The sequence below is a fragment of the Pan paniscus genome, chromosome 19, assembly GCF_029289425.2.
Source record: "Pan paniscus chromosome 19, NHGRI_mPanPan1-v2.0_pri, whole genome shotgun sequence".
NCBI lineage: Eukaryota > Metazoa > Chordata > Mammalia > Primates > Hominidae > Pan > Pan paniscus.
In genome coordinates this window covers 93332712-93358502 of record NC_073268.2, presented here as the reverse complement: position 1 = coordinate 93358502, position 25791 = coordinate 93332712, and the positions used below count along the sequence as shown (strand labels likewise).

At 53.7% G+C, this 25791-nt stretch overlaps 1 protein-coding gene across 1 annotated transcript in view; it reads right to left on the bottom strand.

Annotated features, from left to right (window-relative positions):
• The window catches only part of SEPTIN9 (septin 9), a 220269-nt gene extending 195257 nt beyond the window's left edge, over positions 1-25012 (bottom strand). Inside the window, exon 1 of the mRNA XM_003818283.5 lies at positions 24835-25012. Coding sequence (XP_003818331.1) covers positions 24835-24853 — 19 coding nt within the window. The 5' untranslated portion in view covers positions 24854-25012. The remainder of the gene's footprint in view (positions 1-24834) is intronic.
• Positions 25013-25791: the final 779 nt, after the last annotated feature.

The window sequence follows — 25791 nt, the reverse complement described above, 5'->3', positions numbered from 1 at the left end:
ACCCACTCATTTACTCCATTCACCCATCCATCCATCCATTCACCCATGGACCCCATCCACCCCACCACCTCTCCACGCATCAATCCACCCATCCACCCCATCCACCCAACCCACCTATCCAGACCTTCACCCACCCGCCCACCCACCAATCCACCTATCCATTCACCCATCCACCTAATCCACCCATCCATCAACCCATCCACCCATCATCCATCCATCCATCCACCCACCCAATTACCCATTCACCCATCCATCCATCCATTCACCCATGGACCCCATCCACCCCACCACCCCTCCACACATCCATCCACCCATCCACCCAACCCACCTATCCAGCCCTTCACCCACCCACCCACCCACCAATCCATTCACCCGTCCACCTAATCCACCCATCCATCAACCCATCTACCCATCATCCATCCATCCATCCATCCATCCACCCACCCACCCACCCACCCACCCACTCATCCTTCCATCCATCCATTCCACAACCCCACTCCTAAACTGTGACCAGATGGAAATGGGTGCAGCCAGCTTGTTTCTAAAGGCTCAGAGCGGAGACAGAGTGAACTGCCCATCTGGCCTTCGTGTCCAGCAGCCCAGGCCTGTACACATGTTCCATAACTACAGGACACCAGACTCAGCAACTGGCAGCAGAATGAGCACAGTGTGTCCTTCGCGGAACTAGTATTGACAGGGTACCCATCTCTACTAAGCCTGAGCTTCTCTGGTGCTGGGGGAAACCCCAAGATGGGCCCCAATTTTAGTTGAACCCATCCTCCAGGGAAAGCAACACTGTGAGAAATGCGTGTGACACAAGGCTCCAAAGAGGGTGTGGGTCGTGACTCCTGGAGTAACCAGGGAGGCTTCATGGAGGAGACGAGGACAAAGCTGAGCCTTGAAGGAGGGGCCGGAGGACGCTGAGCAGGGACACCCACTTCTGCTTGCGAGGGTCTGACGGCAGGCTGTGAGCTGTACCTTAGCTCCGATTCACCCAACCCACAACCCCAGCAGGCAGGTGCTCCCGCCCCATTTCACAGAGGAGGAAGCGAGGCCCAGGGCTGGGCAAACTGCCCAAGGTCGCACAGCTGCGGAATTCACCTCCAGCACCCCCAGCCTGCCCCAGCCATGTCCGTGACTTCACCCAGCATCCTCCTCTTGGTGCCCACTCACTCTGCTCACTGCTAAGCAACAAAAACCCCACCAGGAAAACCCAGGGGTTCCTGGCCAGTCCCTCCAGACAGAAAGGCAGACCTCGGCGCAGATCTCCAGGAAGCAAGGATGGAGGGGCCAGCATCTGCCTCCCAGAAATGACAGCCTCCTTAAGACCAGGAGAGATGGCCCAGAGTGCAGCTCCGGTGGGCTGCCTGGGACCAGGAGGGGAGAGGAGCGGGGAGGAGGATGAACCCCGCTCCCAAGGCTGCTGAGTGGCACACAGTGAGCCTGGACCCTCCAGCCCCAGCTGAGCTCACTTCCACGATGGCCATGAGCACCCCCTTCACACACCTGACTGGAAGCCGCACTGCATATAACGCACACGGGGTCACTATCACCTGTTCCACACATCCCCACGCATACACCATCAGTGCACTACTGGGACATTCTGCTGTCCGGGGCTGAGAGTGAACCAGAACTCTGCCCATAAATCTAGCACACCCCACTGTGGAAACAATGGGGGGTAAGGAGGGGCCGCCCAGCAAAGAACAGGACACACGTTCCTGAGGATGGAGTCACTTCTGGCTGAGACATCTCTGCAGGGGATGCCGGCGACAAAGGCTGCCCTGTCCTCCTCCCTGGGCCAGATGGACACCACCCCTGCCTTCTGCCCCCTAGCACCGGGCAAAAGTAAAATAGAAGAGGTTCCATCCAGGTTAAATACCCCAGGGCCTCTTATCCGTAGGAAACATGCTGGCCCACTCTCTCCAAACCCAGCATGGGGGTGGAGAAACGGTGGGGAAAACAGCATCTGTCTCAGATTTCTTGGGTGGAGTTTTTGTTTTATTTACACTGTTTATTTTTCTGATTCCTAAAATGGGCGTCTGGTGCCTGGCAGCCCTTGGCACAGAGAAGACGCAAAGCAAACCGTTCATAAGAAGGGGGCGAGCGCAGCCTGAGCGTCCCCTGCTCTTGAACAAATTGCCAGGCTCCGCGCAGCCGCTGCCGCCACGGCTGTTCCCAGGAAGGGACCTCTGGCCACGAGCGGCTCCAGTTCAGCTCCTTGGACCTAATTATTCAGGCCTGTGTCTGAGTCCAGCAAAGAGGTAGCTGGAAAAGTCTCCAAGACATCTAACGATTCCGTGGCTCCAGTTGAGAAGTGAGTTATCTTTATGTGATTTTAAAATAAAACATACTCAGAAGGAGAGAAGACAATTGAAATCTAGCTGTCTGGAGTCATCCCAGATGAAAGTATTTGAGTTTTGGGAGGCAAAGGAGGCAGGAAAGCCTGGAGTCAGATGATCAGAATTTGAACGCAGACCTCGCCAGGCCCTTGCTGTGGGCCCTGGGAGACGACTTCCATTTCCTGAGTCTCAGCTTCCTTGGGGACAGAGATGGTGCTTACTCATAGGTTATTCCGAGTCAATGAGGTCACATAGCGCAAGTACTAGCACAGTGCCTGGCACAAAATTAAAACTCAATAAGTGATATTATTATTATTACTACTACTTTTGAGATGGAGTCTTGCTCTGTCACCCAGGTTGGACTGCAGTGGCACGATCTCAGTTCACCGCAACCTCCGCCTCCCAGGTTCAAGGGATTCTCCTGCCTCAGCCTCCCAAGTAGCTGAGATTACAGGCACCTGCCATCACGCTCCGGCTAATTTTTGTATGTTCGGTAGAGACAGGGTTTCACCACGTTGGCCAGGCTGGTCTCGAACTGACCTCAGGTGATCTGCCTGCCTCAGCCTCCCAAAGTGTTCGGATTACAGGCGTGAGTCACCGTACCTGGCTGTGATATTATTATAATATCAATATTATAATAGTTGGCCGGGCATGGTGACTCACGCCTGTAATCCCAGCAATTTGGGAGGCTGACGTGGGCCAATCACCCGAGGTCAGTTCGAGACCAGCCTGACCAACATAGGGAAACCCCGTCTCTACTAAAAATACAAAAATTAGCCGGGCGTGGTGGCATTCGCCTGTAATCCCAGCTACTCGGGAGGCCAAGGCAGGAGAATCACTTGAACCCAGGAGACGGAGGTTGCAGTGAGCCGAGATCACACCATTGCACTCCAGCCTGGGTGACAGAGCAAGACTCTGTCTCAAAAAGGAGGCTGACGTGGGCCAATCACCCGAGGTCAGTTAGACACCAGCCTGACCAACACAGGGAAACCCCATCTCTACTAAAAATACAAAAATTAGCCAGGCGTGGTGGCATTCGCCTGTAATCCCAGCTACTCGGGAGGCCAAGGCAGGAGAATCGCTTGAACCCAGGAGACGGAGGTTGCAGTGAGCCGAGATCACACCATTGCACTCCAGCCTGGGCGACAGAGCAAGACTCTGTCTCAAAAAATAATAACAATAAATAAATAAAACACACTTTGACGAGATATAGCAAAAGACAGCAGAAGGCAGGAGTCCGGGGACCCACTATGGGCCGGCGTTCCAAGTAGAAAGAAATGCAATGCTCACAAGCCAGAGAGCAGATGCCGAAGACAGGAGACGAGCGGGGCTCCCTGGTCCTGGAGAGGAAAGGGTGAGCCTAGGCAGGAAGAGCAAACTTAGGGCGCCCCGTGCAGTGTCTTCCTTGTGGAACCAGCTCAGTGCACCAGCAGCACAGCCCCTTTCCAATAGTGGAGACCAGGTCAACTGCCCGGTGCCCTCCCTGCTCTTTTGCCCCAATTCCACCAAGTACAGCCCCTCTTTGGGCACAGCAGCTTTGCAGGGGTGGACACTGACCCATGTATCTAGGAGCCCAGAGGCTTCTCTCCCTTTATTTATTTATTTATTTATTTAGAGATGGAGTCTTTTTCTGTCGCCCAGGCTGGAGTGCAATGGCACCAACTTGGCTCACTGCAACCTCTACCTCCCAGGTTCAAGTGATTCTCCTGCCTCAACCTCCTGAGTAGCTGGGATTACAAGCATGCACTACCACGCCCGGCTAATTTTTGTATTTTTAGTAGAGATGGGGGTTTCACCATGTTGGCCAGGCTGGTCTCGAACTCCTGACCTTGTGATCCTCCCACCTTGGCCTCCCAAAGTGCTGGGATTACAGACGTGAGCCACCACGCCCGGCCAGGGGCTTCTCTTAATGGACTTTCCCCAGTGCATATAATTTGGGGAACCTAGATATAAGAAAGACATAGAGCATGAAGGTCTTTTATTGGTTTGTTTATTTTCAGAGGTGGGGTCTCAGGTGGCCCAGGCTGGTCTCAAACTCCTGGTCTCAAGCAATCCTCCTGCCTTGGCCTCACACTGGGATTACAGGCACAAGCCACCACGCCCAGCTATTTTTTCTTTTACCTGGGTTGTTATGCTAGAATCTGGTAAGTCACAAGATGGAAATGTTTAAACAGGCACTCAGAATCTGAGCAGACCCTATTTGATGTATCATTGTTGTTACTTTAATGACTGAAATGCACCCACCACACCCGCCTTCTCAAAGGTCATTTCAGATCCTTACAGACCCCACCTGTGATGTAAGACAGCCACTCCAGACCCCTCTGTGGGCTCGAATAGACCAGACTTCTGAACCCCTGGGTAGAGCAGGGATGGGGCTGTCTCAGAGGAGGGCGACACCGCCACACCCCTGCTCTGCCTTTGTGCTGACAATGAATGAGGCCTGGACAGTCTCTCCTCTATCAAAAGTCACATTTTCTCAAAAAGGAGCTTTTTAGGATGAGGCGTTATGACAATTCAATTGTGCATAAACATCCATTTTCAATAATGACAGAACTCATCTACAGAAAAGAATCTATTCCTGGCCGGGCACGGTGGCTCAGGCCTGTAATCCCAGCACTTTGAGAGGCCAAGGCAGGCAAATCATCTGAGGTCCAGAGTTCGAGACCAGCCTGACCAACATGATGAAACCCAGTCTCTAATGAAAATACAAAATCAGCCTGCATGTTTGTAATCCCAGCTACTCAGAAAGCTGAGGCAGAAGAAGCACTTTGAGCCCGGGAGGCGGAGGTTGCAGTGAGCCGAGATCATGCCATTGCACTCCAGCCTGGGTGACAGAGCAAAACTCTTTCTCAAAAAAAAAAAAAACACACACACACACACACACACACACACACAAACAAACAAATCTATTCCCATTTTTTTTCTTGAAACTCCTGAGAGAGGCCAGGTGCAGTGGCTCACGCCTGTAACCTCAGCACTTTGGGAGGCTGAGGTGGGAGGATGGCTTGAGGCTAGGAGTTGGAGATCAGCCTGACCAACACAGCAAGACCCCATCTCTATTAAAAAATAATAAAAGTTTAAAAAGCTCTTGAGATAGCCCCTGGGGAAAGGTGGGTCATGGAGACCCTCATCCTGGTCATCCGTGCCTCCCCCGTTTCCCTGTGGCTCCTTCCCACTTTGAGCCTGGGGTGGGGGCGGTTTGAGCCTAGGATGGGGGTGCTTTGAGCCTGGAGTGGGGGCGGTTTGAGCCTGGGGGGGGCGCGGTTTGAGCCTGGGATGGGGGTGGTTTGAGCTGGGATAGGGTGGTTTGAGCTGGGGTGAGGGCGCTTTAAGCCTGGGGTGGGGGCGGTTTGAGCCGGGGTTGCGGGCACTTTGAGCCTGGGGTGGGGGTGCTTTGAGCCTGGGGTGGGGGTGCTTTGAGCCTGGGTTGAGGGCGGTTTGGGCCTGGGATGGGGGCGGTTTGAGCTGGGATGGGGGTGGTTTGAGCCTGGGTGGGGGCAGTTTGAGCCTGGGATGGGGGGTGCTTTGAGCCTGGGTTGGGGGCGGTTTGAGCTGGGATGGGGGCGGTTTGAGCTGGGATGGGGGCGGTTTGAGCCTGGGGTGGCGGCGGTTTGAGCCTGGGATGGGGGCGGTTTGAGCCTGGGGTGGGGGCGGTTTGAGCCTGGGATGGGGGCAGTTTGAGCCTAGGATGGGGGCGCTTTGAGCCTGCGTTGGGGGCGTCCAGGATGCACAGGCTTCACTCCCTTTTTCTGAGGCTCAGTTTGCTCACAGGAGCTGTGAAGGGCTGGATCAAAGTCAAAGGTTTAAATTCCAGACTTATCTCCAGACTTAGTCGACAACTAAAATACTCAAGCTTATCTCCAAAGGAAGCTGAGATAAGGAGATAATGGCCACCTCCCTCTTCTCCTCCCCTCTGTCCTTGGCCTCTGCTACCTGGAGTTGTGTCCTGAAGAGGTACACTGGGCACCAGGCCCTCCTGGCCTTGCCCCCACCCCCTGCCTGGACACAGAACAACCTTTCCCCCCACTCAAGGCTGACACGTGGGGCTGTGGATCAAAGTCAGTTTATTCATCCATGAGGGGAGCAACCTCCTTGCCTTGGGAACTTGCTCCTACAGGAGAATAAACACTGTAGAAGGCATTGTTCTCAGTGGTGGTGCACGCCTGTAATCTCAGCTACTCAGGAGGCTGAGGCAGAAGAATTGCTAGAACCCAGGAGGTGGAGGCTGCAGTGAGCCAAGATCATGCCACTGCACTCCAACCTGGGTGAAAAGAGCAAGACTCTGTCTCAAAAAAAAAAAAAAAAGAACAGCACCCTGTGTCAAGGTCAGGGGTCTCAGCCATCCTCCCTGTGAGGTGGAAGGGGCACCCACCAGCTCCTGTGAGAAGGAAACAGTCTACCCAACTACAAAATGCCAACCAAAGGAGGCAGCACGCTGGTTCTGGTGCGGTGCCCTTGGCCTCTGTTTGGGGTAGGAGGAGGGTTGGGGGAGAGCCAAAAGCCAAAGAAGGCCCATGGAGGCGGCCCCTCTCTTGGTGACCAGCCCCTCTCTTGACGGCAAGCTGCCAATAGTATCTGGCTCCCAGGCTGGGGAAGGTGAGATCAGCTCATGCCTGCCCAGGGCCTTGCTCTGCCTGCATGGGCAGCAGGCGTCCACCTCGCCAGATGGCCCTGCTCATCACAGGGCATCAGTGCCAGCCAAGGACCCACAGAGCCTCCCTGCAAAGGCTTACCAGTGGGCATTGGGACTCTGGGTCTCACCTATATAGGGTTCTCATATAAAATACAGGATGCTCAGTTAAACCTGGATTTCAGATAAACAATCAACAATTTTTTGAAGAGATAAGGATCTTGCTGCTTCACCCAAGCTGGAGCTCAGTGGCATGATCATGGCTCACTGTAACCTTGAACTCCTGGACTCAAGCAATTCTCCAACTGTAGCCTCCCAAAGCACTGGGATTGTAGGCATGAGCTACTAAGGCCAGCAAACAATGAATCATTTTTAGGCATAAGTGTATCCCAAGTGTGTTGTGGGATATGCTTATACTAAAAATTAATCCTTGTTTATCTGAAATTCAAACTGAATTCATTGTCGGGGGAGATAATGGAGTGATGGATTGACAGAGGAGCACAGAGACAGCTTTTTTAAATTCTTAGCTGACCAAAGCCTGGCCTTTAGCTCCCTTGGGCCTCCAGAGATGCACTAAGGGTGGAAGCGACCAGGAGGGAGATAAAAACACTGAGGTCTGAGTGTTAGCACTGAGCCGTGTGGCCTTGAACAGGACTGCCCTTCTCCTGAGCCTCAGCTTCACATGCCACAACTGGCCAATAATAGCTACAAAGTATCAGAAGCCAATGGCTGGGAGCCTGCTCCAGAAGGTAGGTATCATCAGGAAGCAGAGAGAGTGAGGAGCTTTTAAAGCCAGCCTAGGCCAGGCACAGCAGCTCATGCCTGTAATCCCAGCACTTTGAGAGGCTGAGGCAAGAGGATCACTTGAGCCCAGAAGTTCAAGGCTGCAGTGAGTTGCAATTGCGCCGCTGCGCTCCAGGCTGAATGACAGAGACTTTGTTTCCAAAATAAAATAAAATAAAACAAAACAAAATAATAAAGTCAGCCTGTGTATTGGATTGCATGTCGTTCCAAAGCACCCAAAGTGAGAGAGGCCAGCAATGAGATGCAGAAAGGCAGGGGGAGGAGGTTCAGAGGCATCAAAGAAGACAGCTGACCCCCATCTCCACATACCCTTGGGGCATCCTGGGCCCCATTCACACACCCAGGTGAGAATCCCTGCACTTGTGAAAGCAACCTGAGGCCGAGAGAACCAACAGGAAACCGTCCCATCTCCCACGTAGGGTTTTCCCATAAACAAGGCTGAGCCGCAGTTCATCACTGCAGCTGAGCTCCCTGCAGCAGCTGTGGTGGGGAAGGCTCCCCAGGAGGTCTGAGTAACCCAGAAACATCCACAGCACACTCCCCAGTCCCCTTAGAGGTTTCTGCTGAGATGAAAGTGTCCTGGCCCGTGGCTAAAGAGTCCAGTACACTGGGCAGCTATAGCTCTCACTACATTGACCTGGTTATCAGGCTCTTATGAACTTAGTGAGGGGAGATGGGTTCCCCGGGGAAGCTTGCTGACTCCCTCACATTGCTGTAAATGCAAAGCCTGGTGACTCCATTATTCCTAGTAATTGTGATGTAGTAATAACAAGAACAGCCATGCTCACCGCCTACTGAAGGCATATGATGAGCCAGACACTGTGCTGGCATATGTGACTTTTGGAGGTAACACATTCTCCTTTAAGGAGGAAATGACTGAGCTTTGGAGGGAGGGTCCTCCATCTGGCCCCAGGCTCCTCTTTGACCTGCGTCTCCCTCCTCCTCCTCCCGTGCTCTACTGCAGCCCCTCTGGCCTCCTTGCTGTTCCTGGAATGCACCAAGCTTGCTCCCAGCCTAGTCCTTGCACTGCTGGCTCCTTCCTGTCTTCCCAATCTCAACTCAGCTGTCATCATCTCTGTGACCCCTCACCACTCATTCCAAAGCAGCCATCGGTCACTTTCTATGCAATCACCTTATCTTAATTCTCACCATAGCTCTTAGTCCTATTTTGATAGTTTTCTAGAACTGATGAATTCATTGATTCTGTTTCCTTCTACTGCATGTAAACTCCAAGAAACAAGAGTCCTTGTTTGCTCACTGCTATGCCCCAGTGCTTGTCACAGCACCTGGCATGCTGCAGGTGCTCAATGAATACATTTTTAAAAGAATGAACGACTGGAAGGAGCCTGAAAGAACGATGGCTTGTGCCAACAGTTCATCTTCAACTTCTTTAGACGGGATGGAGACCATCACCATGCAACCACGATTCTGCTGAGCCTGTGTGGTGGCTGACGGCAGGTGTCAGTTTGGCTGGATTAAGGGATGGCTGGTAACGCATTGCTTCTGGGTGTGTCTGTGAGGGTGTTTCTGGAGGAGATGGGCATGTGAGTTGGTGGGCTGAGTGGTAAAGATCCTCCCTCAATATGGATGACACCATTCCATTGCCAGACAACAAAAAGGCAGAGAAAAGGTGAATTCCCTCTTTCTCCTGGAGGTGGGATGCCTTCCTCTCCTGCCCTTGGACTTAGAACCCCCAGTTCTCCAGCAGTCCCCCAGGCTCTCAAACCTTTGGCCTTAAACTAAGAGTTACACCAACAGCTTCCCAGTCCTGAGGCCTGCAGACTTGGACTGAGCCACGATACTGGCTTTCCTGGGCCTCCAGCTTGCGGACGGCCTTCTGTGGTACATCTTGGCCTCCACAGTGGTATGAGCCAATTCCCCTAATAAATTCCTTCCTATCTATCTATCATCTATCTTTCTAACTGTCTATCTGCCTATCTACCCACCCATCCATCATCTATCTTCTATCTATCCATCTATCATCTATCTAATCAATGTATCTATCTGTCTGCCTGTCCATCTGTCATTTATATCTGTTTATCAATTATCTATCTACCTATCATCCATCTGTCATCTATCTAGCTATCTATCCATTCATCTATCTATCTTTTTTTTCTTTTTGAGATGGAGTCTCACTTTGTCGCCTAGGCTGGAGTGCAGTGGCATGATCTCAGCTCACTGCAACCTCTACCTCCCAGGTTCAAGTGATTCTCGTGCCTCAGCCTCCCGAGTAGCTGGGATTACAGACATGTACCACCACGCCCAGCTAATTTTTGTATTTTTAGTAGAGATGGGGTTTCACCATGTTAGCCAGGCTGGTCTCAAACTCCTGGCCTCAAGTGATCCACCGGCCTCAGCCTACCAATGTGCTGGTATTACAGGTAAGAGTCACTGAACCCAGCCTATCATCTGTCTGTCTGTCTGTCTGCCTGTCTGTGTCTATCTGCCTGCCTGGCTATCTATCATCTATCTATCCATTTGTCTGCCTGTCTGTTTGCCTGTTTGTGTCCGTCTGTCTCTATCTCTCTGTCTGCTTGTCTATCTAGCCATTTGTCTGCCTGTCTGTCTGCCTGTCTGTGTCTGTCTGTCTCTCTCTCTCTCTCTGTCCGCTTGTCTATCTAGCCATCCATCCATCCATCCATCTCCTATTGGCTGTCTCCCTGGAGAGCCCTGGCTGATGCAGACGGTGCCTTGGTAAGCTCAGGCTGCCATCCAGATTACTGTGGAGGGAGTGACTTAAACAACAGACATGTATTTCTCAGTTTGAGAGGCCCAAAGTCCCAGATCAAGGTGCCGTCAGGGTTAGTTCCCGGCGAGGCCTCTCTTCCTGGCTTGTAGCCACCTCCCTGCTGTGTCCTCCGGTCATTTTTCCTCTGTTTACAAGTAAGGGGGGAAGAGAGATCTCTGGTGTCTCTCCCTCTTCTTATAAGGACATCAATCCTATTAGATTAGGGTCCTGCCCTATGACTTCATTTAACCTTAATTACCTCCCTAAAAGCCCTATCTTCAATTACAGCTGCATTGGGAGTTAGGGCTTCAACGCAGGAATTCAAGGCGAAGGGCACAGTTCAGTCCATAACAAATGGGAAACCATGTTCATGACCAAACTCCCCAGAAGATATGGTCCATCAGCGTCGCCAATGATTGCAAGCAAAGGCCAGAGAGGAAAGGGGCCTCCGTGGGGTGGGGGTGGTGGGGGCAGCTGGTGCCGGGAACAAGGTTCCTCTTCCTGTCTAACAGCAGGGAAGTGAGGCCGGCTGCAGATGCCATTTGGGGTGGGAAGAGAGGGGAGCTCCTGTTTGCACATCCTGTGTGGGTCCTGGCCTGATCCCCCTCCGTGCCTCCCACTTCTTGTGCCCTCCTTTGTGTGGGAGAAACGCCAACCTCTGCTGGCTCAGGTGTCCAGGTCCCCAGGCCTGCTGGCTTTGGGCTGGGTTCAACCAACGAGAGGCTTGGGAGGAACCTGGGAGGTGGGAGCAAGGGAGGGCGCGGGAGCTCTCCACCTCCTCTGCCTCAGACAGCTTCTCCAGCAGGAGAGGTGGTCCTTTGTGTAGTTCCAGCTCCTGCCAGAGTCCCACCTTTGTTTGGGCTCCCAGCAGGTGACTCTGGCCCCTGGACTCTGGTCACAGGACTTCCTCCCTCTCATCCCAACCTAGGGGTGGTGGTGGCACCCTGCTGCCAATCTCCAGGTCACCCCCACAATGCTAAGAACCCTCCCTCTACCTGCATGGTTCCCTCTCAAGGCACTGAGAAGGGCCCTAACCACATGTCCACGGGGTCAAACATTTTTTGTAAAATTTACAAAATGGAAAATATTTTCCCTACAATCAATTAACATCCCCGTTCATTTCCAGTCTTGAGTTCCTGCCCGTCACATTTTCTCTTGTGTGAGGTGGAAACGGAGGCTTGCTGCCACGTGGGGGCTCCTGCTAAGGAGAAGTTGAACTGGAAAGATATTTAGTTTGGCTTTGGTAGGGTTATATTTATGTAGTTCCCATTTATTTCCATGTATAGTTCAGTTACTGCTCGCTATCCCGGTGCGGAAACGGATTCCAGGAATACTCGCTCCACTCACCGTTCCAATTCCACCTACCGCGCAGAATCAAAAATCACAAGACACGAACATATCCTGCGGTGCCTGGCGCCGGAAAAATGTGCGCAGTGGAGAGACGCAAGATTTGAAATGCACGGGTCCAGAAGCAAATCTGTGGAAAATTACTCCCATCACCAGAGGTGAAGTTGTAAGCAAAGGATTCAGTTCCTTCAATGTGGAGTCAAAACAGAAAAGTCTCTCTGGTCAGAAATACATGCACAAATGCCTCATATGCAGTTAGAAATCTCCCCCACTTTCCTACTTCTTTCTTGATGGGAATCACATTTAAAAGAAGAAAAAACACAGGATTTACCAGAATTCCTGTGTATCTTGAACAAAACAATTGTAGCAGCACCACCAACTCCATGTTGACTGCCACTTTTGTATACATCCCAACTACCAAAAATAAAAACAAAATTTGATCAACTAAGGAGATTCATTCGCTTTATTTATTTATTTATTTTTGAGATGGAGTCTCACTCTGTTGCCCAGGCTGGAGTGCAATGGCACGATCTTGGCCCACTGCAACCTCTGCCTCCTGGGTTCAAGCCATTCTCCTGCCTCAGCCTCCCAAGTAGCTGGGATTACAGGCGTGCGTCATCACACCTGGCTAATTTTTTATATTTTTGGTAGAGATGGGGTTTCACCATGTTGACCAGGCTGGTCTCAAACTCCTGACCTCAAGTGATCCGCCCATCTCAACCTCCCACAGTGCTGGAATTACAGGCATGAGCCACCACGCCCAGCCTATGTTTTTTTTTTTTGTTTTTTTTTTTTTTTTTTTTTGAGACGTGGTCTCACTCTCTCACCCAGGCTGGAGTGCAGTGGCATGATCACGGCTCACTGCAGCCTCGACCTCCTGGGCTCAAGCAATCCTCCCACCTCAGCCTCCTAAGTAACTGGGACTACAGGTGTATGCCACCATGCCCTGCTAGTTTTTGTATTTTTAGTAGAGACGGGGTTTCGCCACGCTGCCCGGACCAGTCTTGAACTCCTGGCCTCAAGTGATCCACCTGCCTTGGCCTCCCAAAGTGCTGGGATTACAGGCACGAGCCACTGTGTCCAGCCTGATCAGTTTTCTATTCTCGAAATAGAAAATGATATTACAAAGTCATCATATTGAAGAAGTAATGCCAAAAATGTGGGAGAAATAGAACTTTGGAGATATGACTGACAGTTGACTGGTACTCTTCTGCATGTAGTGATGTCTGTGATATTTAACAGCTGCTTATAATTTATAATTTGCTGTTATTTATTTTCTCATTCTAAATGAATCATTGCATCCATACCTTTAGAGGGCTGTATAAGCCCACGCCACTTTGATTTCCTGCTGATTGCCTCTCTGTTCCCTGTCTGGCCTTCACCTCTCCCATCATCTGTGTAACTAGTGCCCCGCCTTTAAGTCCTTCTGTTCTAAATGCTCAAGTGGACCAGGCACTGTGGCTCCCGCCTGTAATCCCAGCACTTTGGGAGGCCCAGGCAGGAGGATCACATAAACCCAGGAGTACAAGACCAACCTGGGCAACATAGTAAGACCTTGTCTTTACACACACAAAAAAAATACAAAAATTAGCAAGGCGTGATGGCACATGCCTGTAGCTCCAGTACTTTGGGAGGCTGAGGCAGGAGGATTGCTTGAGGTTGGGAGTTCAGGACCAGCCTGGGCAACAAAGCAAGACCCTGTCTCTACAAAAATAAAAGAAAAAATTAGGCAGGCATAGAGTGTGCACCTATACTCCGAGCTACTTGGGAGGCTGAGAAGGGAGGATCACTTGAGCTCAGGAGTTCAAGGCTGCCGTGATCACACCACTGCACTTCAGCTTGCGTGACAGAGTGAGACCTTGTCTTGGGAAAAATAAATAAATAAATAAATAAATAAATAAATGCTCAAGCGGTTTCCATTTCCTGGTTAGACCCCATTACATACCCTATGAACAAACCGCATGCATGAGAAAGGTGAGCAGAGGAACAGGGCAGGGCCAGGGGGCCAAGGGGAAGATCACAGATCACGTGGAGCGAGACCAGTGGTCAAAAACTGCCAACTACAGCCAGGCCTGGTGGCTTATGAAGGTAATCTCAACGGCCGGGCCTGGTGGCTCATGCCCGTAATCTCAGCACTTTGGGAGGCCGACGCAAGCCTATCACCTGAGGTCAAGAGTTCGAGACCAGCCCGGCCAATGTAGGGAAACCCCCGTCTCTACTAAAAATACCAAAATTGGCCAGGCGTAGTGGCGGGCGCCTGTAGTCCCAGCTACTTGGGAGGCTGAAGCAGGAGAATTGGTTGAACCCGGGAGGCGGAGGTTGCAGTGAGCTGGGATCGCACCACTGCACTCCAGCCTGGGCGACAGAGCGAGACTCCATCTCAAAAAATTTAAAAAAAAAAAAAAAAAACTGCAGACTCCAACAAGGAAGAGCCACAGGACGATACCCCAGGATGCGGGAAAAGGCTATGCCAGCCTTGGATCCCTTCTGATTAATGGGCACCCCAGTCACCAAAGGGGTAGATGCGTTTCACTCAACCTTTATCCAGCCATCAGAGTATAACACAGGGATGTGCCATAGAGAGAGATGGAGACCAACAGGTAGAGGGGTGATGGGGAGGAAGACTGAGGCAAGAGGAACAAAACGGGGACTGCAGAGGGTAGGTGGCAGGAGCCTGAGGGTTCCAGAAGAAACTGCTGCACAAGTAATGAGCCAGCAGGGTGAGTGACGGCCAGGAGAGGTGGCCCAAGAAAACAAAGAGACATCTCCGGGGGTACAGATGCATCTTGAGGGGCCGAGGAAGAGATGGGGAAGGGGTGGCTCTGTGGACCCTCGGCATGACTGCCGTGGTGAAAAGGAATCAAAGACCTCGACAAGGGGATGACTTTTCAAACAAGGAAGCCCTGGGCCTTCGCAGGGGCACCAGCAGACTGAGGGCAAACGGCATTCTGTTCATTAAAGTCTTAATAAAATATCAAGGTAAGAACACTTGTCTGGTTTTGGGGGCAATCCCAGAAATACCATAAAAGGGACTCATCATGCGCAATCTTTTCTTAATTACCTGGAGAAATGTATGGTTACCTAAGACAGAGAAAGGCAGCCAAAGCAAGTGGAGGCCAGGCACAGTGACTCACACCTGTACTCCCAGCGCTTTGGGAGGCTGAGGCAGGAGGATCACTTGAGGCTGGAAATTCAGTACCAGCCTAGGCAACAACAAAACAAGACCCTGTCGCTACAAAAACAAAAACAAAAATTTTTTGAGACGGAGTTTCACTCTCGTTGCCCAGGCTGGAGTGCCGTGGCACGATCTCAGCTCACTGCAACCCCCGCCTCCTAGATTCAAGCAATTCTCCTGCCTCAGCCTCCTGAGTAGCTGGGATTACAGGCATGTGCCACCATGCCCAGCTAATTTTGTAGTTTTAGTAGAGACAGGGTTTCTCCATGTTGGTCAGGCTGGTCTCGAACTCCCGACCTCCTTGGCCTCCCAAAGTGCTAGGATTACAGGCATGAGCCACCGCGCCCGGCTGCTACAAAAATTTTTTAAAAATTAGCCAGGCATGCCAGGTGCGGTGGCTCCCACCTGTAATCCCAGCACTTTGGGAGGCCAAGGCAGGTGGATCACGAGGTCAGGAGTTTGAGACCAGCCTGACCAACATGGTGAAACCCCGTCCCTACCAAAAATACAAAAATTAGCCAGGTGTGGCGGCACATGCCTGTAATCGCAGCTATTCAGGAGGCTGAGGCAGGAGAATTGCTTTAATCCAGGAGCCGGGGCTTGCAGTGAGCCGAGATTGCACCACGGCACTCCAGCCTGGGCAACAGAGTAAGACTCTGTCTCAAAAAAAAAAAAAAAAAAAAATTAGCCAGGCATGCAGCGCACACCTGTAGTCCCAGCTACTCGGGAGGCTGAGAAGGGAGGACCAATTGAAACTGGGAGGTCGAGACTGGGAGGTCATGATCATGCCACTGCACTCCAACCTGGGCAACACAGCAAGACCCTGTTTAATAATAATAATAATAAATAATGCAAGTGGGTATAAGAATTTATTTATTTATTTATTTATTTATTTTTGAGACAGGGTCTCGCTCTGTCGCCCAGGCTGGAGTGCACTGGCGCAATCTCGGCTCACTGCAAGCTCCGCCTGCCGGGTTCATTCCATTCTCCTGCCTCAGCCTCCCGAGTAGCTGGGACTACAGGCGCCCGCCACTGCACCCAGCTAATTTTTTGTATTTTTAGTAGAGACGGGGTTTCACCATGGTCTCGATCTTCTGACCTTGTGATCTGCCCGCCTCGGCCTCTCAAAGTGCTGGGATTACAGGTGTGAGCCACCGCTCCCGGCCCTAAGAATTTATTTTATCCCAGCACTTTGGGAGGCTGAGGCGAGCGGATCACGAGGTCAGAAGATTGAGACCATCCTGGCTAACATGGTGAAACCCCGCCTCTACTAAAAAAATACAAAAAATTAGCCGGGCGTGGGGGCGGGTGCCTGTAGTCCCAGCTATGCGGGATGCTGAGTCAGGAGAATGGTGTGAACCCGGGAGGCGGAGCTTGCAGTGAGTGGAGATCGCGCCACTGCACTCCAGCCTGGGCAACAGAGCGAGACTCCATCTCAAAAAAAAAAAAAAAAAGAATTTATTTTAAGACAGCAAGCTCTAGGGTTGAAGCCAGTCTCCACCTAGCCCCGGGCCCAAAGCTATAAGCATGGCTACTGTAACATCTTTACTCAGGACACCACCCTTCAGGGGCTTTACTCAGACCCACACCATCAAGGAGGAGCGTCCACACCAGCAGCTGGGGAGAGGGTGGTTCCCTACAAGATGCAATGTCCACTCTGAAGAGCCATTATAGTGATAATCATGAAATCCATGCCTGAGATCTAATTTCAAGTGAAAAGAACAGAATTCAACATTCATTCTATGGGGAGTATAAAACTCTGAAAATATACGCCTTTCATAATTAAATCAAACCCTATGTCATGTTCCTGAGGAGACAAGCACTGAATGGAACACGGAAGAAATGCTACAGCCAATGATTGTTGAAGTTTTCCTTTCAATTTCCTGTTCATGTTGTTTGGCAATAAGTAATACAGAAAACTGACAACAAAAAGCAAGAGAGAAAGAAAAGATACAGTGTACAGTTTAGATTGCTTTCCTTAAAAAATTAAATAATAATAATAAAAAGCATAGGCCGGGTGCGGCGGCTCACGCCTGTAATCCTAGCACTTTGGGAGGCCAAGGCGGGCGGATCACCTGAGGTCAGGAGTTCGAGACCAGCCTGACCAACATGGGGACACCCCGTCTGTACTAAAAATACAAAATTAGCCGGGCATGGTGGCGCGTGCCTGTAATCCCAGCTATTCAGGAGGCTGAGGCAGGAGAATTGCTTGAACCCAGGAGGCAGAGGTTGCAGTGAGCCAAGATTGAGCCACCACACTCCAGCCTGGGTGACAGTGAGACTCCGTCTCAAAAACCAAACCAAACCAAACCAAACAAAAAAAAGAAGCGGCATAATACAAAGGCCTGGCAGTTAAAGCGTTAACCCCCAGCTACCAGGAAGGCTCTGCTATCCAATGACTCATCGCCCCAGCCAAGGTCAGCCACACCTTGGGTCTCTGATGCTGGAGGCAACATGATGCCAACACTGGCGAGAAATCCACCACCTCCTCCTCCCCGCCCTCGGTGCCGGCCTCTGTGTGCACTTGCAGCTCTTCCACTACCGGTGCCTCCATGGTGTCTACGCCACCGGCTCACCTCCCAGCAATAACCCGACAGCCCGACACCTCTGTAGACCCTGTGGCTACAGAGCTAAAGTTCCCTGTTATTAGTGGGTTTTGCAGACAACCCTCCAAATCCCTCTGGGTTGAGTTAGTCAAGTCCTTAACAAGCTGGAAGATGACAGGGGTTGGATGTAACCCACTTCCAACTGGCTTGGGTTACATGGACATTATTCCTCTGCTGGGATCTGATTCGGGATGGAAACAGGAGCCATAGTTCATGGGAAGGCTGTGAAAGGAAGCCCCGGCCCCAGGGTTCGGATCAGGTTGATCTGCAGCACAAGGCCCCAGGGGCGGCTCACCTGCCTGCTCTGCCCAGCCCTTCCTGGTAACCACACTCACCCGGGGCCCATCTCAAACCTGGCAGGCAATGCTGCTGCTCCCATCTCAGCTGCTGCCCCAACACGCCTCGCCTGGCCAGGACAGGTGCCCAGGCATGGCATTCAGGGACATCCTCGGCTTCCGGGGCCCAACCCCTGGTTCCCAGGTGCAGCGCTGGGAAAAGCAGAGGGCCCCGGCCATGGCGCAGGCCTCGTCACAGGTCATTTAAGCAGCCTGGGAGGAGCCGGAAAGAGAGCAATGCACCCACCTGGACAGAGACTGAAGCCACATCCCCATTGAGAAAAGATGACACTCCTGCCTGGACCCCTTCTCTGAAACCCCAGGCCGGGGTGGGGTAGGAGTCAGCGAGAGAGTCCAGCGCTCCAAAGGGGACTTTCTGGCCCTCCGTGCCCCCTAACCCAGCACTTCTGGGGACCCACACACTCAGGGCAGAGTGGCCATCCAGGGTTCCTCTTACCCAGACACAAAGGCCACTGAAGGCCCCGGGCCAACACCGCTCTGAGGATGACCAGCGACTTGGGTTCCTGCCAGAGACAGCAGGCAGCCTGGGTCTAAGGGCCACCCAGTGACTTGAAGTTGGGATCATCTTACATTCCCTGCGCCACTCCTGTTTCCTGTCCTGGAGGTTTTCAGGCTGCCAACAGTCACGCTTTGGAGAACCAGGTCAGATTAGGCTGGGAACAAAGCTCAGCTGTCACAGAGCTGCCGAGAGGCCATTGGTAAGCAGTGCCCAGGAGCTGCCCCTCCTCTGCCAGCAACAGCTCAATGTCTCCCTTCACAGGGGCTGCAAAGGGACCCGTGCCCAGGGTGGGGTCAGGGAGATAAAGCAGAGAGAAACTGGGCTGGGAGCAGAGAGTGCCATGCTCTACCCTGGAGACCCAAGGCCAGGCCACCCTGCAGAGCTGGTGCCCAGAGCCTCCAGGGTACAGGAGAGGAGGCAAACAGAGCCTGACACTCAGCAGCGCCTGGCAGACGCTTCTGGAATGAATGACCAAATCCACATGGAGAGTTGAAATGGGCTAGGAACCTCAGGGAGACGGGCAGCTCACAGCTCAGCAGGGCCGCTCCAGTAGAGCAGGCCAATGCCAGGCCTCCTGGCAAATTTCCCGGGGCCCAGGCACAACTGTCACATCAGGAAAGGGGCAGGGGTGACCAGCCCATCGGCCACGGGGGCACTTCACTGCTCCCACAGAAGCTCGGCACCCACAGGCCTGGGTGACACACGATCCCCATGCCTGGCACCACGATGGCTGCCCGCCAAGTCCCTCCACCCACCAGGACTGACTCCCTTTGGTCAGCGATTCCAGATCACCATGACCTGGCAGTTGCTGTCAGGCCTGCCTGGCTAAGGACTCTCCCGGAGACTGAGCCACTTCACACAGCAAAGGGAGCCATGGGGCCACAGCGCTGTGTGCTGTGTACAAGCCCCGAGGGCTTCACCCAGGGATTGGCACCCACTGATCCCCATAAATCCCTGGCAACCGCCTAGAGCTGGGATGTTTCCAAGGTAATAGCTCCAACAAACAGAGGCGCAGGAACCCAGCGCGTCACTTCCCGCCTCACCCCAAAGGTTCACACCCCTAGGGGCCTGGAGCCTCTCTCTGGAGCCCCTCCTACCCTAAAGCCAGCTGGATCTGCCCAGGAACTGCCATCATCACCCCCTGGCCGGGCCTGCACTGATGTGTACTGAACTCCCCTTATCAGGTCCATCTTAGGCAAACTTCAGAGCCCACGCAACACTGCCTGTGGACAAACACTGGGGCGGAAACAGGGGCCACCTCTAGGTCCCAGTCACATGGGGCTGTCAGGGCTGCCCGGGATGGGCAGGAGAGTGTCAGAGGAGGGCAGCCCAAGGACCGGGTAGGGGGTGGGAAGTGTCCCCTTCCATGGGTCCTCAAGTGCGATGTCCTCTGCAAACACCCACCTGGGATCTCCAAGCAGAGGGTTGGCTCCCATGTCACCTGGACCTGGATTCCAGACCACTGCCCCTAAGTGGCAATCCTGGGTCCCCCTGTACCTGTCCTGGCTTGAGCTGGTCACACTTGTGGGGGGTGGTTCCAGGAAGAAGGTGGACTGTGGCAAACGCAATGCTCCGCTGCCAGGTGCATTGCCCTCGGCTATCAGAACCCCTCTGGGCAGGCCGGGGAGATCTGACGGGCAAGTGCCTGCGGTCTGGCATGAGCGGGCAGGGCAGGTGGCCCCTGCCTGGGCATGCCTTTCTACCTTTGCAGCAGACTAGGGAGAGGGCTGGCCCCAGGACTTAGGCTCAGCCAGCTGTCTCACAACTGAGGGGCCTCGGCGGGGGACACAAGTCAGACAGAGCCACAGACTAACCGTACGAGGTGGCTTTTTCTCTCCAGTCCAGGTCCCCTGAATGCGCCAGAGCAGACAAGCTTGGACGTGAGGAGGCAAGAGGCAGCGAGAACAGGCGCGGAGACGGGGTTGGGGGAGAAGAGGAAGAAACCCTGTGCTTGTGCCCTTCCCATGCTCGCCTGTCACCGGGTTAGCTGACTGGGGAAGTGTTCTCTGAGGGTGCAATTCCTTGCCCTTCCCGTAAGTCAGCTCCCGGGGCGCTGGGTGAGGGTGCAGCCCTGTCCACCATGGCGAGCCAGCACACTGAATCACAGCAGAAGCTGCTTCCTGTGTGGGTGCAGCCTCCCTCCCTGCCCAGGACTCAGAAGTCACTACAGCATAGAGCTTTTTAATCATGGCTGGTGCCCCTCAGGAATCTCCTGAAAGCCACAGAGAAACTCCAGAGTGGCTGGGCACGGTGGCTCATGCCTGTAATCCCAGCACTTTGGGAGGCTGAGGCGGGTGGATCACCTGAGGTCCGGAGTTCGAGACCAGCCTGGCCAGTATGGTAAAACCCCGTCTCTACTAAAAAATACAAAAATTAGCTGGGCACGGTGGCACATGCCTGTAATCCCAGCTACTCAGGAGGCTGAGGCATGAGAATTGCTTGAACCTGGGAGGCAGAGGTTGCAGTGAACCGAGATCGTGCCACTGCACTCCAGCCTGGGCAACAGAGTGAGACTCCATCTCAAAAAAATAAAAAATAAAAAAAGAATCTCCAGAGTAATTCCCAGGTGCCAGTGGGGGTGTGACGCAACCTCAGTCCGGCTTCTGTGGCTCATCGGCCTCGGGTAAGTCCTCCTGCCGCTGCCACCCACAGAGAGTTTCCAGGGGAGCCTGGGAATAACGGCAAGTTCCACGTGACCTAGTATGCAAAGGGAGTCCCAAAACTCAGAACCTAGAGAACCAGGGCGGGTACAGTGCAGCTGGCTCCAGTGCTGAGGGGCTGGGGGAGAGACCCTGCACCATGCTCTGACCACAGTAAGGGAAGATCATGGAGGCTTCTGGAACGTCCTAGCAATGGCATAACCCTAGCCTTCTCCATCCTCCTGTCAATGACAATCATGATCATGACAGCAGCTAACAGGTTACAGAGCAGGCATTTCTCAGCTTTTTCAAATATGAACTCGTTTAACCTTTACAACAACATAGCACTGTCCCATTTAACAAATGAGGCAGGCTGGGCGTGGTGGCTCATGCCTGTAATCACAGCACTTTGGGAGGCCAAGGCAGGCAGATCACGAGGTCAGGAGTTCGAGATCAGCCTGACCAACATGGTGAAACCCCGTCTCTAGTAAAAATATAAAAATTAGCTGGGCGCGGTGGCACGTTCCTACAATCCCAGCCACTCAGGAGGCTGAGGCAGGAGAATCACTTGAACCTGGGAGGCAGAGGTTGCAGTAAGCCGAGATCATGCCATTGCACTCCAGCCTGGGAGACAGAGTGAGACTCCGTCTCAAAAATAAATAAATAAATAAAATAAAAAAACACCACACACACAAAAAAACAAATGAGGCAAATGAGATGCATGAGGTGAGAACCTTGTGCCACAGGGAGAGGCGCAGCCTGGTGAGATTTAATCCCAAGGGGCTGGCGGCTCTGAGCCCCCAAGTGTAACCACTGGACCACACTGCCTGTAGACTACCACTACCTCCACCCCATTGGAAGGCCGGGTGAGGCAATTGGGAAAGCCTGGAGCAGCAATGGAGCTGCCAGAGAGAACCTGTCCCCAGTGTCCCCCTGGATCCTGCAGCTGCCCTGTGTGGGCCCTTGCTGCCTTCCGCATTGGAAAAGACCTTCTTACAGATGGGGTCTCATGACGCCACCCAGGCTGGAGTGCAGTGTCTATTTCCAGGCGCTGTCACAGGGCTGCAGCCTTGAACTCCTGGCTTCAAGTGATCCTCCTGTCTCAGCCTCCTGAGTAGCCTCCTGGGCTCAAGCGATCCTCGTGTCTCAGCCTCCTGAGTAGCTGGGACTTCAAGCGCACCTGGCCAAGTCCCTTTTTATTCTCCACTACTCAAGACTTCTCCTTCCTCAAGGCCCAGCTCAATCTCACCTCCCCCTAAAACCTCCGGGGCATTCCTGTAGTATTTGGAGGCTGAACTGCTCAGGAGGGAAGGGTGTTAATGAGCTGGTGTCTCGCCCTCATCCTGACTCCCGGTGAGAATGTAAGTTCTCTGCAAGCAAGGACTATATCTCATTACCATTTCTGTACCCACTCAGACTTGGCCATGTGTGCCCAGCACATAAAGTGTCTTCGATGACTGTCTATAGACCCACGGTACTTGAGATTGCCCCAACACATCCTTCTAAAATCTTTCTCCTTTTCAGAGGCTCACGAATGTTCAAACCAGGCCTACCGGGAACAACATTATGGTCATTCCATTTATTCTGAAGCCCATATACAGGTCTAGAAGCAATAATCCCGCTCAGTCTAGATGAAAAAATAAAAACCTTCCTGTTGTCCTTGGATTGTCAGAGCCTAGGGGGATTTTTAACATCTTTTGCTGCTTTCCTTAATTTCATGGTGTCGATGGCTGTTGAGGGGTCAGCCTGACTCCTGCAAGTGCCCGTACCTGGAAAAGGGCTGGTGCCAAGAGAGCTCCAGGAAACTCAGAATGAGGGCAAGAGGCCACCCCCACCATCAGCCCCCTCCAGTCCCACTCCATACAACTGCAACACAGTGACCCAGCACACCTTGGGCCACTGCCAAGCAGGGAGCAAACCAGAAATGGTCTGAGCCCTCCCTTCCCCCATCCTCAGAGGGGCCTGCCCCTTTAGGTAAACACAAGGAGGCACCGAGGCTGCTTTACAAGAGTTGGTTCCTGCTCACCCCACAAACTCTACTTCCACCTACTGCAAAAGGTTCTGTCCTTTTTTTTTAAAAAAAAAAAAAAAAAAAAAAAAAAAGAAACCCAGTGAGGGGTGGGGTAGGTGTGTGTGAAGGAGAGGAGAAAAGGACAAGTGATGGTCTCCCCACCTCCCAATAAGCCGCAGGTGCAGAGACTCCAAGCCTGCCTCAGGGCCCTTCCGGCATCTGTGCAGGAGGGTCTCCGCAGAAAAAACCCAGGACCCACGACCTGGGAGGACCCCGGTCACCCCCACTGTCTGGACCCACTAGTGGGAGGTAAAGTGTAAGAAACCAAGGGCAAAGGGCCCTCCCTGGGCGGGCTAGAGATCCCCTGGAAAGGGCCATGCACCGCGCGATCCCCACAACAATCTCAAGTATTTGGAGCATGTTGGGGAGGAAGCCCCGGTGCCAAAACCAAGCATGTGCCACCTGGAAGCCCGCTCCCGCTCACCAGCACACCAACCCACCCACGCTCCTGACAGAGCTGTGCTCCGGGTGCGTAGAGGGCCATCTTGTTCGCAACAACCGGGTGAAAGTTGAAATTCTAAGCTACTGACCCAGAAGGGTATTTTCGGGGAAGTTCTGAGTAATCCTCTTTGAGACAAGGTACTTTATCACTCATTTTGGTTCCTAAATATGGAAAGCCAGAGGAAACCGACAATGGCCCAAAGGCAGGGGGATGGCCCCGATGACTCCTTCACCTCCAACTAAGGCCCATGATTCTGTTCTCCTATCAATAAAAATTAATTCACGGATCCTTGGCAGGTACCTTTCTATCCGAATGAATTAAAGGAGGGACATTAAACAAACGGTTTCTAGATTTAGAAGAGGAGACGCTATTTATAATTTGAGGACTGAGGAGGACAAAGGATCCTGCCTGCCTGGATCCTTTGGAGAAAACCACAAAGGAAAAAAAAAAAAGGAAGGAAAAGACAAAGAATGAAGATCTGGATTTCTCTTAACCTGCCCTTGTGGCCTCGGTGTGCCCATCTGTGAAGTGGAACTTCAGAGTGCCAGAGCGGGAGCCTCTTATGAAATGAAAGCTCCTGAACCGGCTCACGGTGAGGCCCAAGTCAGGCCCCCTCCGCCTGCTTAAGGCGGGCCCTGCTAGGGTGGAGTGAGGATGTCAGCCGCGGGCGGCGTCCTGAGCGCAAAACATGAACCCGAGTCGCCAAGTTTGGGCGCTGCTGGACGGTCCCATCTGGAGGCCGTCCCGTGCCCCACTAAGTAGAGGAGAAACCGAAGAGAATCCGAAGAAAGGATGCTGCGGCCTGGACCACCAGCCCTAGAGGCTGAACCCAAGGACACCCCTCCACCTAGCCCCGACCCCATTCACCCACACAGACGCACAGGGACCCAAAGCACCCGGCCGACCTGGAAAGTCAGCGATTCCTGCGAGGGAGCAAGGGGCGAGGAAGAGGGAGCGTCCCCCAGGGCAGCCCCTCCGACGCTCGAGCAAGGGCTGGAGACAGCGCAGGGGACGGTCGGCTCAGGTCGAAAGCGGCCCGACAGCGGCCCTGTCCTGGGAGGAACTCGACCTGCAGTGTGCCCGCCGCGGGGACTCGCTCAGCTCCGGGGGCGCCTCGCCACTCCCGGCCGCAGGCACTCAGGTGAGCAGCGCTGGTCCCGGGACACCGACCCCTCCCCACCCCGGGCGCGAAGCCCACCTGAGTAAGACTTCTTCATGGTGCCGCCGTGGCCGCCGCTCCCAGGAAAGTGTGGCGGCGAGGCAGCGGGGCGCGCGCTCCCAGGGCGCTAATCCTGGGCCGGTAGTAGGAAGGTGGGAGGAGGGGGCGGCCCGCCGTCTGGAGTGCACCGACCGGGCCCCGACCCGGCCCCGCCCCAGCCCCGCCCCTCCCCGGAGATGCGCATAGAACCCCGGCCCAGCCGGCTGTGGTCCCGCCCCTGACCCGCCCCCTTCCCGCCCCGTGAACGTGCGCGTCGAGCCCCACCCCCGCCCACCCCTGCGCTGCGCTGCACCTGGCGGAGCGGGGCTGGCGGGCGCCGGGCCTGTGAGGGGGCGCCCCCGCGCGGCAGCGCAGACCAGACCAGACCAGGCCAGGCAGGGGGTGGGGGCCGGCTGCGTGGCCCCCCGCGCCCGCAGCTCTGCACCCCCAGCTCCCCGCGCTGGCGCCAATGGCTGGTTCCGGGAGTCGCCGCACTTCCCAGTCCCGAGTCTGGGCGGGGCGGGCCCGGCCAGGTGGAAGCGGGCGGAGGTGCGGGCGCTCCGGGCGGCCCCGCCGGGCGAGGCGGCGGCGCCGGGCACAGCCGGGGGTCGGAGCCGGGGTGCCGGCTTAGTGGGCCGGGGTAGGGCGGGACAGGACACCTGTCCTGCTACTTTTCCGGTAATCAAAAGGGCAGAGTGCGTCGATTGAGTTGGAGCCTTAGTTTCCTCACCTGTAAATGGGCGCGTTGGACAGATGATCATTTGTTCTCCCTGCGCTGGGCACCGTGCGCAGTTCGGTGTATCGGTGCAGCGGGGCAGTCACAGGGAGCCGCCCTTTACAACTCGGGTAACGCAGGCAGTGGTGAGAGGATGCAAAACTTGCACGAAAGAATTCTACTTGGATATCCTTAAAGTCTCCACGATAAAGCGGTGTTTCCAACGTACAGAGGAAGAAGTG